The sequence below is a fragment of the Mustela lutreola genome, chromosome 1 (assembly GCF_030435805.1).
Source record: "Mustela lutreola isolate mMusLut2 chromosome 1, mMusLut2.pri, whole genome shotgun sequence".
NCBI classification, from domain to species: Eukaryota; Metazoa; Chordata; class Mammalia; order Carnivora; family Mustelidae; genus Mustela; species Mustela lutreola.
Genome location: NC_081290.1, coordinates 12443753 through 12458077, shown reverse-complemented (window position 1 = coordinate 12458077; position 14325 = coordinate 12443753). Strand labels below are relative to the sequence as shown.

Here is a 14325-nt window from a genome sequence, read left to right as displayed (position 1 = left end):
TTCCTGTTCCTTCATCTCTGAATACTTGCTGTTGCAGAAGAAAGAAGATGTGCATAGCAGATGTAAACAAAACTTTAGGGGAAATATGGGGAGGGAAGGGCTTCTCAACTAATGTCAAAACATGTCAGATGAAGACTATGAATTTGTAATTATAGCAAATGTGCTGTAGTTATCAAAAATATATGATCACTGTGTAGAATTGTGAAATATGGCAGAAGTTCTAATTGTTCTATAACTTTTGATCAAAACAGAAAATTAAAACAACACAGCCATTAAATTGATAGGATAAATCTAGAAGTATCAAGATGGAAATAGTCAATGATATTTTACATTTTAAGGAAAAAATGTTGCAGAAAAATATGCATTGTATGTTCCAGGTTTTTTAAAATAATTTTTTAAAAATTTTTATTTATTTATTTGATAGAGAAAGACAGCATGAGTCGGGGAAGGGGCAGAGGAAGAAACAGACTCCCTGCTGAATAGGAAACCCAACTCAGGGCTAGATCCCAAAGGCCGTTGCTTAACTGACTGGGCCATCCAGGAGCCCTCATCAAAAACATTTTGAATAAACTATGAGGAGAGTCTGATTTTGAGTCTTGCCACCAACTTATTTATTGTATAATCTTATACCAGTAGATTCAATTCTCTCTCTTATATTTTCCATGTCAAAACCAGAGATGATAATTTCAGACCCCACCTAACATGATGAACTATGTAGAGATAAAAATAGTAAAGTGGTTTTTTTTTTTATTACTTTGAGTTTACAAGAAGAAAATTATCAGCAAGGTCTATTATTATTATCATCATTATTTTAATTATTAATAATAATGGTAATGACCATATTACTGAGATGTTTGTCATTTGAGACTTTAAATCTTCCCTTCTTAGTCTGTATGGCATTGCTTTGCAAACTGATTCACCCTGTTTCTTAATTACTTTCTGTTGCTCTCTCAGCAAGAGATTAAGTAATGAACTACTTCAAACCACGCGTGGTAGAATTGTGTTAAAAAAGATAGGTAAAATGGAGGAATAAATCCATTTGACGTATCAGTAGACAATTACATAATTAACCCCTCCTGTACACAAGTCCTTGTGATTATTGTGGCCTTTTGAAACTTATCTGAATCTTTTCATGTAAAATCACTTTCAGACTGGATAAATTCTAATAGCTTCAATAGGGTCAAATTTATTTCTTTCTATGATTTTTCCTTTCAATTTGTGGAGAGTTGTGAGTAGATGATGAATATAGCAGTTAAAATACAGGTACATTTTTATAAACCTAAAATTGTCAGAAGACAACTAATATGTCCAGAGTTGAATCCAGAGTTGTGCTATCACTTCTTCATGTGTCATTTTAAGAATGGTACTAAAAAGGAAAAGCAGCAACAGCAACAAAAGGGCAAGGACAAGCAAAAGATACTAACACAAATAAACCTCATAGCAAGCCCTGGAGAGTAAGTCCCGGCTCATAGGGCTTCAGAGGAAAGTTTATCAGAACGAACCCCTACATAACACCACCATTGTAGACTGATTAACAGTAGATGACTAATTCTTTGCTCATCCTCAGTAATGGTAAGCGGCAATGATATTCTTAGTCTTCATGTTTCACCAGCCCAGTCCAGCTGAGATGTTTTAAATGAATATGTGTACATTATCTATAACATTGGTGGTTCCAAAGCATTATTATCAACTACTTAAGCCAGAAGTCAGCACACTCCTCTGTAAAGTTCCAATAGAAACTATTTTAGGCTTCCTGGGTCACACATTCTCTTCTGCAACTACTTAGCTGTGCCCTGGTAGCCATAAAGCAACCATTGACAATGCACAAATGCACATGGTTGTGTTCCAATAATACTTTATTTCTGTGCGCTGAAATTTGAATTTCATCTAATTTTCTCATGAATAGTTTTCTTCTTTTAATTTTTTTTCAACCATAAAAGTATAAAAATCATTCTTAGCTCAAGCACTGTATAAAAACAGGTGGTGGGCCATAGTTCACTGATGGTTGACTTAAGCAATAGTCTACAAATCAATGCTAATTGTGTTGGGAAGCTGTAATAACCTTTTCACTTTCTAGTCTCATCTGCATGGCAAATTTAATGTAGTCTGTCTCCAATCCCATTGCCACTGACTTTATTCTGGAATTCTCACTAAATTGTGTCCTGTAGCTTAATACCAGCTTCTCTTCTGTCCTCTTAACCTCTGAATCATTCTCCATTCCAGTAAGCTATCTTTCTAGAAGTGATGTAGCCAATGGCTGAGACTACTAAAAACCCAAGTTGGCCTTAGCCTGGCATTCCTCTTTTCCCCGTTAACTTTTCAGGTTCTTTGCCTTTGTTTCTGTTTGCTTCCTACCTGGAGTAACAGGATTAATGCTTTGTTTGCATCTTTTTTAAAAAATTAATTTATTTATTTTCAGAAAAACAGTATTTATTATTTTTTCACCACACCCAGTGCTCCATACAATCCGTGCCCTCTATAATACCCACCACCTGGTACCCCAACCTCCCACCCCGCCTCTTAAAAGCTCATCTGTATTTAAGAGCCTGTTCAAAAAATCCCCTCCGCTTCAGTTAGGTCTACCTTGAGCATTGTGTTGAAGTACATATTTTGAGCTCCTTAAGGGTAGGGAATGAGCCTTACTATCTCTATATTCTCAAACCACATGCTCAAGATAGGTTCACAGAAGGAACTGAATTGAAGTTGACTAAACCAGATTAAACTGATCATTTGTCAATACCACAATATGGGTCTCCATATCTTTCAAAGCACTTCTGGTTTGCCTTAGTCTTAAAAAGAACTTGGTATATACGCACAAGGAAAGACAGGTCGGACATTGTGGAGAATAATTATTATTTAAGTAAAACCTGATTTCCATAAAACACTTTATATAATGATCACGTTTTGTGGTTAATATTTCTATATTACATATGTTTAAAACACGTGATTTTCCAACTGTGATTTGATCTATCCACTGTAAAGTGTTATAATAGTATAGAAAGTGACAAATGCAATGAGGGGACATTAATTTCAGGAAACACATTACTTGGGGCTATTGCATGTATGCAATGCAATATCAAAACAAAAACATAAAGAAAGATGTCACAGTGATGTAAGAACCTAGTACTTTATGACATTGCTAATCCCCTAAGTCAGTGCTTAGGATTTCAAATATCAGTTAATAAGCATTAATTCAATTTTTATTATGTTTTTGTCACCAGCTTATTTCTTTAGCTGATTGAGTTGTACCCACTTGTCCTATCCACACAAATACTTCAGGAGATTTCTTCTCTGTGGAAGACTCTTAGCAGCAGGCATTGGAGAGCTCTTTAATCTTTCTTACACCTTGTCAAATAAGACTATAAAAATATACAGGTTGAAACTAAAATTTGTATATGTGTTCATGGATCATATATTTTCATTGCTTTTTCTAAAAATAAATACAAATTACTTCTAAAATTGCAAAGAACATATTTCTGTCCTATTAACTGTTACACAAACATATTTATAAATTATCTACTAACATCAGCAAGGCCCTTGGACTGGATTATGTGTGCATTCTCAAGAATGTTAACTACAAATAGTTCTCATACAACAAGGTGGGAGTCTAATTACCAGAAAACCATTTCCATTTTCTCTGTACAACACTAAGATAAATGGTGAGTTCATTGTTTTAATAAAAATGTTTGAGCATATATTACACCATGTTCTAGATTAGCCTAAGATAACATAAGGAGAAAGATATATATAGATATATAGAGAGAGTATATATAGATATATCGAGTAATATATATAAATATATACATATATGTGTGTATATATATACGTGTGTGTGTGTGTGTGTGTGTGTGTGTGTGTATATATATATATATATATATATATATATATATATAATTACTAAGACTACATTAATTCCCATCTAGACATTTCCTTAAGTCAGGCCACAAAATTTATAGCTTTCCAGCAGCCAACTCCAAAACAAAAATAAAAAGACAAAACAAACAAGCAAACCCTCTTCAGGTAACTTTTTCATGGCAACCATAAGATAAACAGTGAACAATTATTTAGTAACAATACAATTCCTTTCCTCGTTAAAAAATTACTATGTAATGTAATGAACTATAGTCTCCATTGAAACCAAAATTAGTTTTGTAATACTCTTAGTGTTTTCTTCAATATGGGCAATATTGGCAAATGACGTCAATTACTATTTAGTAAAAACAGTTTGATGGTGTGGGGAAGGGGAGCAGTATGAATCATTCATACCAAGCTCTATGATAATTTTAAAAAATATCTAACAAGCTTTGAAGCTTTTGAAATCTTCTGCACAGCAAAGGAAACAGTCAATGAAACAAAGAGGCAACCCAGAGAATGGAAGAAGATATTTGCAAATGACACTACAGGCAAAGGGCTGATATCCAAGATCTATAAAGAACTCCTCAAACTCAACACACACAAAACAGATAATCACGTCAAAAAATGGGCAGAAGATATGAACAGACACTTCTCCAATGAAGACATACAAACGGCTAACAGACACATGAAATAATATTCATTATCACTAGCTATCAGGGATATTCAAATCAAAACCACATTGAGATACCACCTTACACCAATTAGAATGGCCAAAATTAACAGAATAGGAAACAGCAAGTGTTGGAGAGGATGTGGAGAAGGGGGAACTCTCTAACACTGTTGCTGGGAATGCAAGTTGGTGCAGCCACTTTGGAAAACAGTGCAGAGATTCCTTAAGAAATTAAAAATAGAACTTCCCTATGACCCTGCAATTGCACTATTGGGTATTTACTCCAAAGATACAGATGCAGTGAAAAGAAGGGCCATCAGTACCACAACATTCATAGCAGCAATGGCCACAGTTGCCAAACTGTGGAAAGAACCAAAATGCCCTTCAACAGACGAATGGATAAACAAGATATGGTCCATATATACAATGGAGTATGATGCCTCCATCAGAAAGAATGAATACCCAATTTTTATATCAACATGGATAGGACTGGAGGAGATTATGCTGAGTGAAATAAGTCAAGCAGAGAGAGTAAATTATCATATGGTTTCATTTACTTGTAGAGCATAAAGAATAACACAGAGGACATCAGGAGATGGAGAGGAGAAGTGAGACCGGGAAAATCGGAGGGGGAGACGAAACATAAGAGACTGTGGACTCTGACAAACAAATGGAGGGTTTTGGAGGGAAGAGGGTGGAGGGTTGGGTGAGCCTGGTGGTGAGTATTATGGAGGGCACATATTGCATAGAGCACTGAGTGAGGTGCATAAACAATGGATTTTGGAACACTGGAGAAAAAATTAAAGAATAAAGGAAACTCAATATAAAAAAAAAATCTAACAATACTTCCTTAACTATTATTGAAATGGCTTTGTAATGGGATTTTCATATTATAAAGTATCTAAAGGTTATTGAAATTGTAGGCATAAAAGCATAGTATTACTTAGTATAGTAATAAGTACAGTACTTACTATAGTAGTAAGTTTTTAATAAACATTGTGACTCACCATTGTGACAGAAAACCCTACCACTCATGAACTTTTAACTTTAGCAAAACCCATAACTTAACCATTCCTATATTTAACCAACCATAACACTCAAGTGATAGTATCTTTCCTCCCACCTACTTTTAAAGGAAGTTGTGAAGATCACATATGCGATCATCAGACTTTGTTAAATACATGTATTATATTCTGGCAAGTATCAGTGACAACTCAACAGTAAGGAATGTCTCTGATCTCCACTGTGTGATGAACAAGGTATTTATTAAGTCCCCAACCAGATATGGTACTGCACAGGAAACTACAAACTGAGATTCAGGTTGACACTTTGCCTGACCTCTAGAAATATGTAATCACAGATAGATGTGGTGCCACAAAATTTAAATATATTATTAAATAATTAGTATGGGTTTATAGACTTATAAACTGAGCTATTTTCATCCTTAATTCTACTAAAATATTTGCTTTCTTTTCTTCAAATTCTTTTTACTTCAAGGTAATAAACTGCCACAATCTGAGTAAGGAACTTTAAAAGCAACAGTTTCCACAGAAATGTTGACAAGGGATGCCATTGCAGCCAGTCATGGGGAATTGTACACACTTAAAAATATATTTAAAAAAAAAAAAAGAATTAACAGGGAGTGTGTAATTATGTGGTGGCAGGTATGATCAGAAGAAAAGTAGTTGAGAAACATAAGCTCAGAGACACTTTCGAGGCTGTTAATAAATAACATAGAATTTCAGAAACTTTTTGTAATGTTAGATGTCTTCCTACCAAATATTTCTCATAACTTTGTTTAGACACCTCCTGAGAGAGTTGGCGTGATAGAGTAGAATGAGCTCTATACTGTTAGTCCAGTGACCTGCATCTTAGACCTAAAGGTTTCTGCTTAAGGATTAAGTCCTTTCATCTAAGTCTGAAGGTTTGAGACGAGAAACCTGAAAGCATATTCGACATCAGATAAGTTCCAGCATCCGTAACCCCCAACTTGTGTGATGTTGAGTGCCCTCTCATTTTCCTCATCTGCTAAAAGCAATGAGTATTTTAACTGATCTAGATACTCTTTATCTTCCACCAAAGTTAGTGCTCCATGCCTCACATTACTTAAAAATGCTTAATATATTATAATTAAAATTTAGCATTTACTAAACAATTAGCTTTAACATAATTTTTCAAATATCTCTTTTTTCTGGTTGCCACATGCCAGTTAAGTGGAATGAAGTAAGGAACTGCAAGTGATTTTAAGTAATTCAAGTTTCATATGAGGAAGTCATAAATTTTATTACTTGTCTCCTAAGTCAGTTTTAAAATCTCTAGAACCGTGAAATTTCATTTTATGTAAAACAATGATGGCCCTTAGAATTGGAATGTGTCAGTTGAAAGACACACTAAGAGTATACAGTATACTCCGGATTGCTTTTTCCCGGCAAACACTATAAGCCACACACAAAGAATCCCTCCAATAATCTAGAAATTCCTTTTTATAATAAAACCCTACCAGAATTAATGTATCAATGAAGGGCAATTGGAAAATGCATGGATTCTGTTAATGTTTAAATTATTCTCCCAGAAGTGAGATTTCTTGATTAATGAATTTCCTGTCCCAGCTGCTGACCTATAATAGGTGGAAGTATTGAGTCTTAACTTTTGAATGGAACACCAAATTAATACCATAATAGTATAAGAAAGGTGTTATCCAAAAGAATAAAATATCTTCAGTTACCAATGCTATGGCCTTAATTTACATCTACTTGCTGATGACTACCAGATCCATAACTGCAGCTTAGATCACTTGGCTAACCTTCTGACCCATACATCTACTGCCTTCTTTTCATCACAATAGAATATACCTCTAGTCATTCAAATTTAACATGTCTGTAGTAGATCCTTGTTGGTGCCTACCCCAAATAACTTTTTCTTAATAATACAATCTTTGATATTTGTTGAGCACATAGCCATCTTGGAAAATAGAATAGTGTCCCTTGTCCACAGGCCTATCTGCCTGCCTCCAGACTTGTTTATACTAATTCCATTTTTTATAAGTCACTGTTACCCTAAATTTCTTGTCCCTCATATATAGCTAAATCTGATGCTATTACAATATGCAAAACAAATCACTTGCAATCAAGGTGAATTGCCACTTTTTTGTAATTATCTTTGGGAAACTAATTTTTTATAGTTTATATGGGAAAGATGATAAAATAATTTTATGTAATGTTCTCTAGCAGCTGATTTTAAGATACTCTTGACTATACTCTATGGCTTTAAGCAAATGATTTCCATTTCTTACTTATTGGATAAAGGTCTGGGTTTTGGCATCCAACACTTTGGATTTAGTCCTGGCTCTGCCTCTCACTCACTAGGTGGGCCTGAAATTACTCACTCTCTCAGATTCTACATTTCCCCACCTATAAATGGGGCTACTGATAGGACCTTAGTATAAGTTCTTCTGAGGGTTAAAGAAATAACGCCCACAGAGCAATTGGGATCAGGCCAGGCACACAGTGCTCCACAAATGTTGTCTGTTGTCACTATATCCTCCTTCATAGTGAGAAATTAATTTGTTTTCAAAGTGGGTAGAAAGTCCCTCAAATTGCCTCCTGTGTGCCTAAGGGGATAAGGAGAAGATAGAGCAGTGAGGCTCCCAAGATTAGTGCCACTTTACCCATAGCAACTCTGCTGCATGTGTCAAGGGTTTGCATTAGGTCTTATGTGTGAATGGAATTCAACTAAGAAAGACGTATGTTCCAACTCCAGCTCTACCAACCACTTACTCAGAGATTTGGAAAGCTCTGTCTTCCTAATCTTTGGTTTCCCTACCTGTAAATTCATGGTAATATTAAAATTATCTACTTTACAGTGTTGCTGATAAATACCAAATAAGAAAATAAATGGTGGAATCAACTATACAGAATATACACTTGTTTCTTCCTGTTATATGTACCCTCTGTGGATTTTGCTAACTCTGACCTGGCATGTCAGCTTTTAAAATGAACAACTAATTTTTAAAAGGCCATATATTTCTATACATCTTCAAATGTAATAGTGATACAGTAGCAATAGTATTTCCTGAGTCATCTGTGTTAATTTAACCCTTCCACTTGATGGTATTGGATTAGGTTTACAGGTGAACAGGAAGAACAGATTCTATCTCTAGTGCTGACTGACTCACCAATTCCTGTAACCACATGCAAATTACCTAATCTTTGAAGGTTGTATCACCTACTATATAAAACACAGATAGCAAAGCTTCCTGTCTACCAGCCTTAAAGGTCCACTGAGAAGACTATTCATTGAATAATAGCATTGTTCCTTGTAAATATAACTTTTATATCTTTTGACACAATCAGACAGTTAAATCATCCTAGCAGTAGAACTACCAAAGTGGATACAAGAGACGTGAGGATGGTTACACCACTGTAGTTAGGAGCATAGGTTTGGAGTCAGATGGACCTAGATTAATTCCCAGTTCTGCCATGTATTACCTCTGAGAAGATAATGTTATCATCTGAACCTCAATTTCCTCATCTATAAAATGTATGTAATAATGTAACCATAGGTTGTTTTAAAGATTAAACACTTGTGATGTTTTAGAACAGTAGTTGGCTCATAGAACATGTAAAACAAATGACAGCAATTATTACTTTGTTCTGTACTGACTCACAGTTTAACTTTAAACAAAGTGGTAAGTTTTTTTATATCTGCTTTTTCAGCTTTGAAAAAGAGTTATCCTCTGACATTTTCAGATGAAAGATTGGAGGGTAGAATTTAGTCATGGTACATGGTACTTTGGATTCCCCTTAGTTCTATTACCTCAGAATTACTATTCTAAAAAATCTCACAAATTGCCCAACCACACAGACCATATATGTAAGTAGGAGATGTTTTCGCACACAGATTCTGGCATGACTTGGTGTCCCTAAACCCATTTTCCCCCTTCAACCTCTTAGAAGTTTCTTATTCTCTAATCCATTCATTTCCAATGTATTAAATTATGCTTGAAATTGTGAGATCATTCTTCCTAATTCTCACGCACTATCTTTGATGAAAAAATGTCTGAAGGAGTGCATTTTGAGAATTTCTTTGTGCATTTCCTCTAAAACCTAATGCTGACCAAGCCATGAAAGACAGCCAGAGCATGGACCACCTTCCATCTTAGATGACCTGCTCCTCAAATACCCAACTCACCCCATTCTCAAGTACTAAAGCCATCAGACCTACTTATGAATCTCAACGCTGATATTGAAATGCATGATTTGCCTTTTTTCTTGAATTGTTCAATTTATTCCCTCCTTGTATCGAAGCAATGACATATTTTTGAAGGAAAGTGGACAACAATGAAAAAATAACAATAAGGTTCATTGAGACAATTACAGTTACTACAGACTGATGAATCCTTCCATGATACACTGTCCTAAGTGAACTTGATTTTCATGAAATAGCAAATGCTGTAATCCGTTTTAGAAAACAGTGATGATGCAATTAAGGTGCTGTACTCTCAGTCACTGATCGTCTTTAAGATAGTGTAGAGAAGTTAGGTCATATTTTCATCTTATTTAAATACAAAGACAGTTTTAAGAAAATCTAAAAAAGGGAAGTCCATGCATCTTTAAAATGTTTCTTAAGTAAAATTATACCACCATCCTTCCTCTTTCAGCATGTATGTACTTTATTTCACATCAACCTGTGTTCGATCGGTTTCTTTGCCTAGACAGTGTATAGCCATCTATGCCTATAAATGCATCTGCATTTTCTCCAGTCTGTATCTGTGTGTATACCATGTGTGTGTGTGTGTGTATTCCTTATCTCTGTCAGAATGCAAACTTTCCAAAGACTCTTCCTTTAGCTCTGCACACGTGATAGACAATGTGTTCACCATACATCTTAGAGCCAGAAAAGCCAAGCTCAGATTCTACATCCAGCACTTACTAATGCTGCACAGCCTGAGTTGCACTGATTGCATCTTTTAAAGGAGTTATTGCAATAAGTGTTTCTCAAGGTATTTCCAAAATTAAATGAGATCACATTTTATAAAATGTACAATACGTAATAGGTGTTCCACAGGTAGTTTTCTTCCACGCAGAATTTAATATACATGAGAAGTCAATAAAAATTGTTACATGGACCAGGACTGATGGTAGCTGATGAAGTGAGGCCCTATCAAAACTTGGAGCAGGATCCCATAGAAGCTCTGGGCCTAAACCTCAATATGATAACCCTTCAGTACCACTACTGACTGACTTCAAGTTGGGATGGGGAGGGGAGATACGCTTGGCTGGTTCTATGTTAAGGTTTCCCTGAAAACAGATTTTTTTTTTTAAATAAACATATATCTTTATCCCCAGGGATACAGGTCTGTGAATCACCAGGTTTATACACTTCACAGCACTCACCAAAGCACATACCCTCCCCAATGTCCATAATCCCACCCCCTTCTCTCAACCCCCCTCCCCCCAGCAACCCTCAGTTTGTTTTGTGAGATTAGGAGTCACTTATGGTTTGTCTCCCTCCCAATCCCATCTTGTTTCATTAACCAACACCTTCTCTGTTAGACATAAACTTCCCAAATCATGTTTTGTACTCCCATCAGTTTCCCATACCTCCTGAATTTATCCTCTCTTCTTTTTTTTTTTTTTTTTTTTTTTTTTTAAAGATTTTATTTATTTATTTATTTGACAGAGAGAAATCACAAGTAGATGGAGAGGCAGGCAGAGAGAGAGAGGGAAGCAGGCTCCCTGCTGAGCAGAGAGCCCGATGCGGGACTCGATCCCAGGACCCTGAGATCATGACCTGAGCCGAAGGCAGCGGCTTAACCCACTGAGCCACCCAGGCGCCCTTATCCTCTCTTCTTTAATCATCACTACATTGCATAAATGAATGCTCTTCTCCCTTGGAGGGAAAGGTGACTAGGGAAAGAACACCACCCATTAAGATATAATTATACCAATTTAAATAAAGCAAAGGGCTGCCTCTTCTAAAAGCTGACCTATTTCATTTCTGCTTTAATTCCTTTCTGTCTTACATATTCCTTTCTTTTTTATGACTTTATGCTGTACATTTCTCAAACTTTAGTGTGACTAAGAATTTAACTTTTAAATCAAAATATCATTGCCATGCCTCAACCAGAGATCCATGAGAATTTCTGGGATTGGAACTAAACTTTTCTATTTTTAATAAGTACCCAGTGATTCTAATGGAGGGGATCCATGGCCCACACACAGACTAAGATGTAGCTCTGATCCTACTAAGCAAAAATTAAAGTTGTCCATTTTTTTTAGATTTGAATATTACTCATTTCATCTCTGTGTATCTAAATTTATGTAGATATTGTCTATAAATTCAGTCTGCTTATCCTTAATTCTTGTCAGTGATTGCTGGTAACTACAGTTGGTATATATACTCATCACCAATAAATATTTATTTAATAAATATATTCTCCTCTTCCCAACTCTCTACCCCTTAAACTTATTCCTGATAAAGTTTTCTTTAACCTTCTGCTCTCTGTGTGTGCATTTTTATAAAATCCAAGTGTTATTCTTTTCATGCTGAAAGAATAGCAAAAAAATAAGAGTTTGCGGGAAATGGAAGAATATGAAGAATAATATTTACCTGGTCCAAATGTCTTCTTACTTTTAAATTCTAAAATATTGGTTTTCATTTAGAACAGGTAAAGTGAGGAAAGGGCTCTTAGAGATTTGGCTAAAGAGGAAGGAGTGTGCCATTTGATAAAAGCCCACAGTGTTTCTTATATGCCTTCCCAATTATGAACAACATCCTTAAAAAAATTGTCTACATATTTCAATTACATCTCTTTCTTCAAAGCATTCCAGTTAGTGCACTGCACTTGGTCTGGTGCATAATAAATTTAATCCCTTTCCGCTCTAGCCCATTTTCTTAACATCTCCTAGGTTGACAAACATAGACATGCTCCAGTTTATAAATTTATAGAGTTTTAGACCAGAAAGAAATTATTTTGTTTGTTTATTTTTTTTTCTTGGAGAGATTATCTTCCCTCTACTATGAAGTACCAAAAATACTCTGAATACCAAAAAATAGGTGTATCTTTTGCTTCAGATTAGAGTACACTCAGAAAAATGCTTTCCAATACCCCCACATAAGAATTACTCTACACAAATTCTCGACTAACTGATATCTAGCATAGACAAAGCCTGAAATCCATTTAGTATCTTCAGTTTGATAGTGATTATATGTTTAAATAAAACCTCTCTTTTCTATAGCACTATTCTTACAGATAACGTAGTAAAAAGGGTAGGACAGGAAAAAACAGTCAAGGATTATGAGGAAGTACTCACAAAAGGCAGGGAGGCTTAAGAAGTCTGACTAAATTTGTTATGTCTATAGCTCTTAGTAGCCTCATTAACATATACAGAAGAGTATTAAACTTTTCATAACAAGTATTAGAAAACTTTCTATCAATGACAGAGCCTGAGTGTTTTTCCCTATTAAGAGTCCACTGGTAGTTTTACATTTCCAAACTGTTTTCTTCTCAAACTAGAAGTTTTTTTAATAAAATGATATGCCAAAATATGAATTAGAGAAAATAGAATTTTAATCTGAAGATAAAATATTTTTCGGAGCCCAAACTAGTACGTGGAAACCTTATTACTATTTAATTTCTAACTTTTAATGAAAACAATCTCAAAATAATTTTGACTTATTTGTTAGAGAAGTGATTTTGGTCAGGTACATCATTGGATTAATTTTTTAAATCAACTATAATAATTTAATCATACTATCTTCTTAAATTATTTCTTACTCTTGAGAAACATTTACAGTTTTTAAAATTTAACTATTTAAACAGAAATGAATGTAATTTTGATCTGCATGACCTCAGATTTATTTTTTTCTCATGCATACCTTTAAAAATAAGAGTATTTTCCCAATAAAACAAAGTCCAAGCTAAAAACATGTTCTATTCTTGAAACTAGCTAACTAGCTAACTAAAAGACAGCTATCAAACATGATGTACCTTTATCCTTTGTTGAACTCATCTGAAAGTACATAGAAAAATATTTTAGGATGAATCCCAAGATGACAAGGAACACTAATATAGAAAGAAGAGAAATGTACTTCTTGACATAATTGCATGTTAAATATCAAAAGTATGTTTCTATATTAAACAAATAGTAAATTAAAGATCCACACATTCCCTGGTGTGGTTCTTGCCATTTTAAACTACAAGTAATCTTAAGACAAAGGAAAAGGGAACTCACTGATACATTGCTGACCAGCAGAGAAGAATCCTGTGGAGACCAAGGTCTGCAGTCAAGTGCGTGCATCCAGGCTATATCAGCAATTTCATGGGCTGGATTAAGGTGAAGAAAGAAGTCACTCATGATCTAAATAGAACCAGTCTGACGGGTCTTGACTAGTGTGATGGGAACTGTGTGTGTGACTAGTAGGACAAAGTCAAATTTTATATGGAGCAGGAGAACATAAATAATTTATAAGCACTTTCTAGGAGCAGGAACTTAAAAGCTATTACCTTAAGATTATGCTAGCTTAAAAGTGTTCATGTAAACCAGAATTTTTATAAAGGTCAGATGTTTAAATTTAAAGAGATCTTAAAATCACATTGCTTTGCTTCCTCATTCTTTTCAGTGAAGAAATGGACTTTTAACTTAAATGTTAAGTGATGGTCAGAATCATATAGTTTATGACCCACAAACCAGAAGTAATACCTATATTTTAAAAATTTATCCAACTTGCTTTCTACTCTAGCCTGCATAGAATGAAAGTTTTCCTTTGGTATTGACTATAATCAGCAGTTGAAAATA

At 34.8% G+C, this 14325-nt stretch overlaps 1 protein-coding gene across 1 annotated transcript in view; it reads right to left on the bottom strand.

The window, feature by feature from the left end:
- TMPRSS11E (transmembrane serine protease 11E) overlaps nucleotides 1-13826 on the bottom strand; it is a 44555-nt gene extending 30729 nt beyond the window's left edge. Inside the window, exon 1 of the mRNA XM_059153856.1 lies at nucleotides 13762-13826. Within this exon, the coding sequence (XP_059009839.1) occupies nucleotides 13762-13769 (8 nt within the window). The 5' untranslated portion in view covers nucleotides 13770-13826. The remainder of the gene's footprint in view (nucleotides 1-13761) is intronic.
- Between the last annotated feature and the right edge of the window lie 499 nt (nucleotides 13827-14325).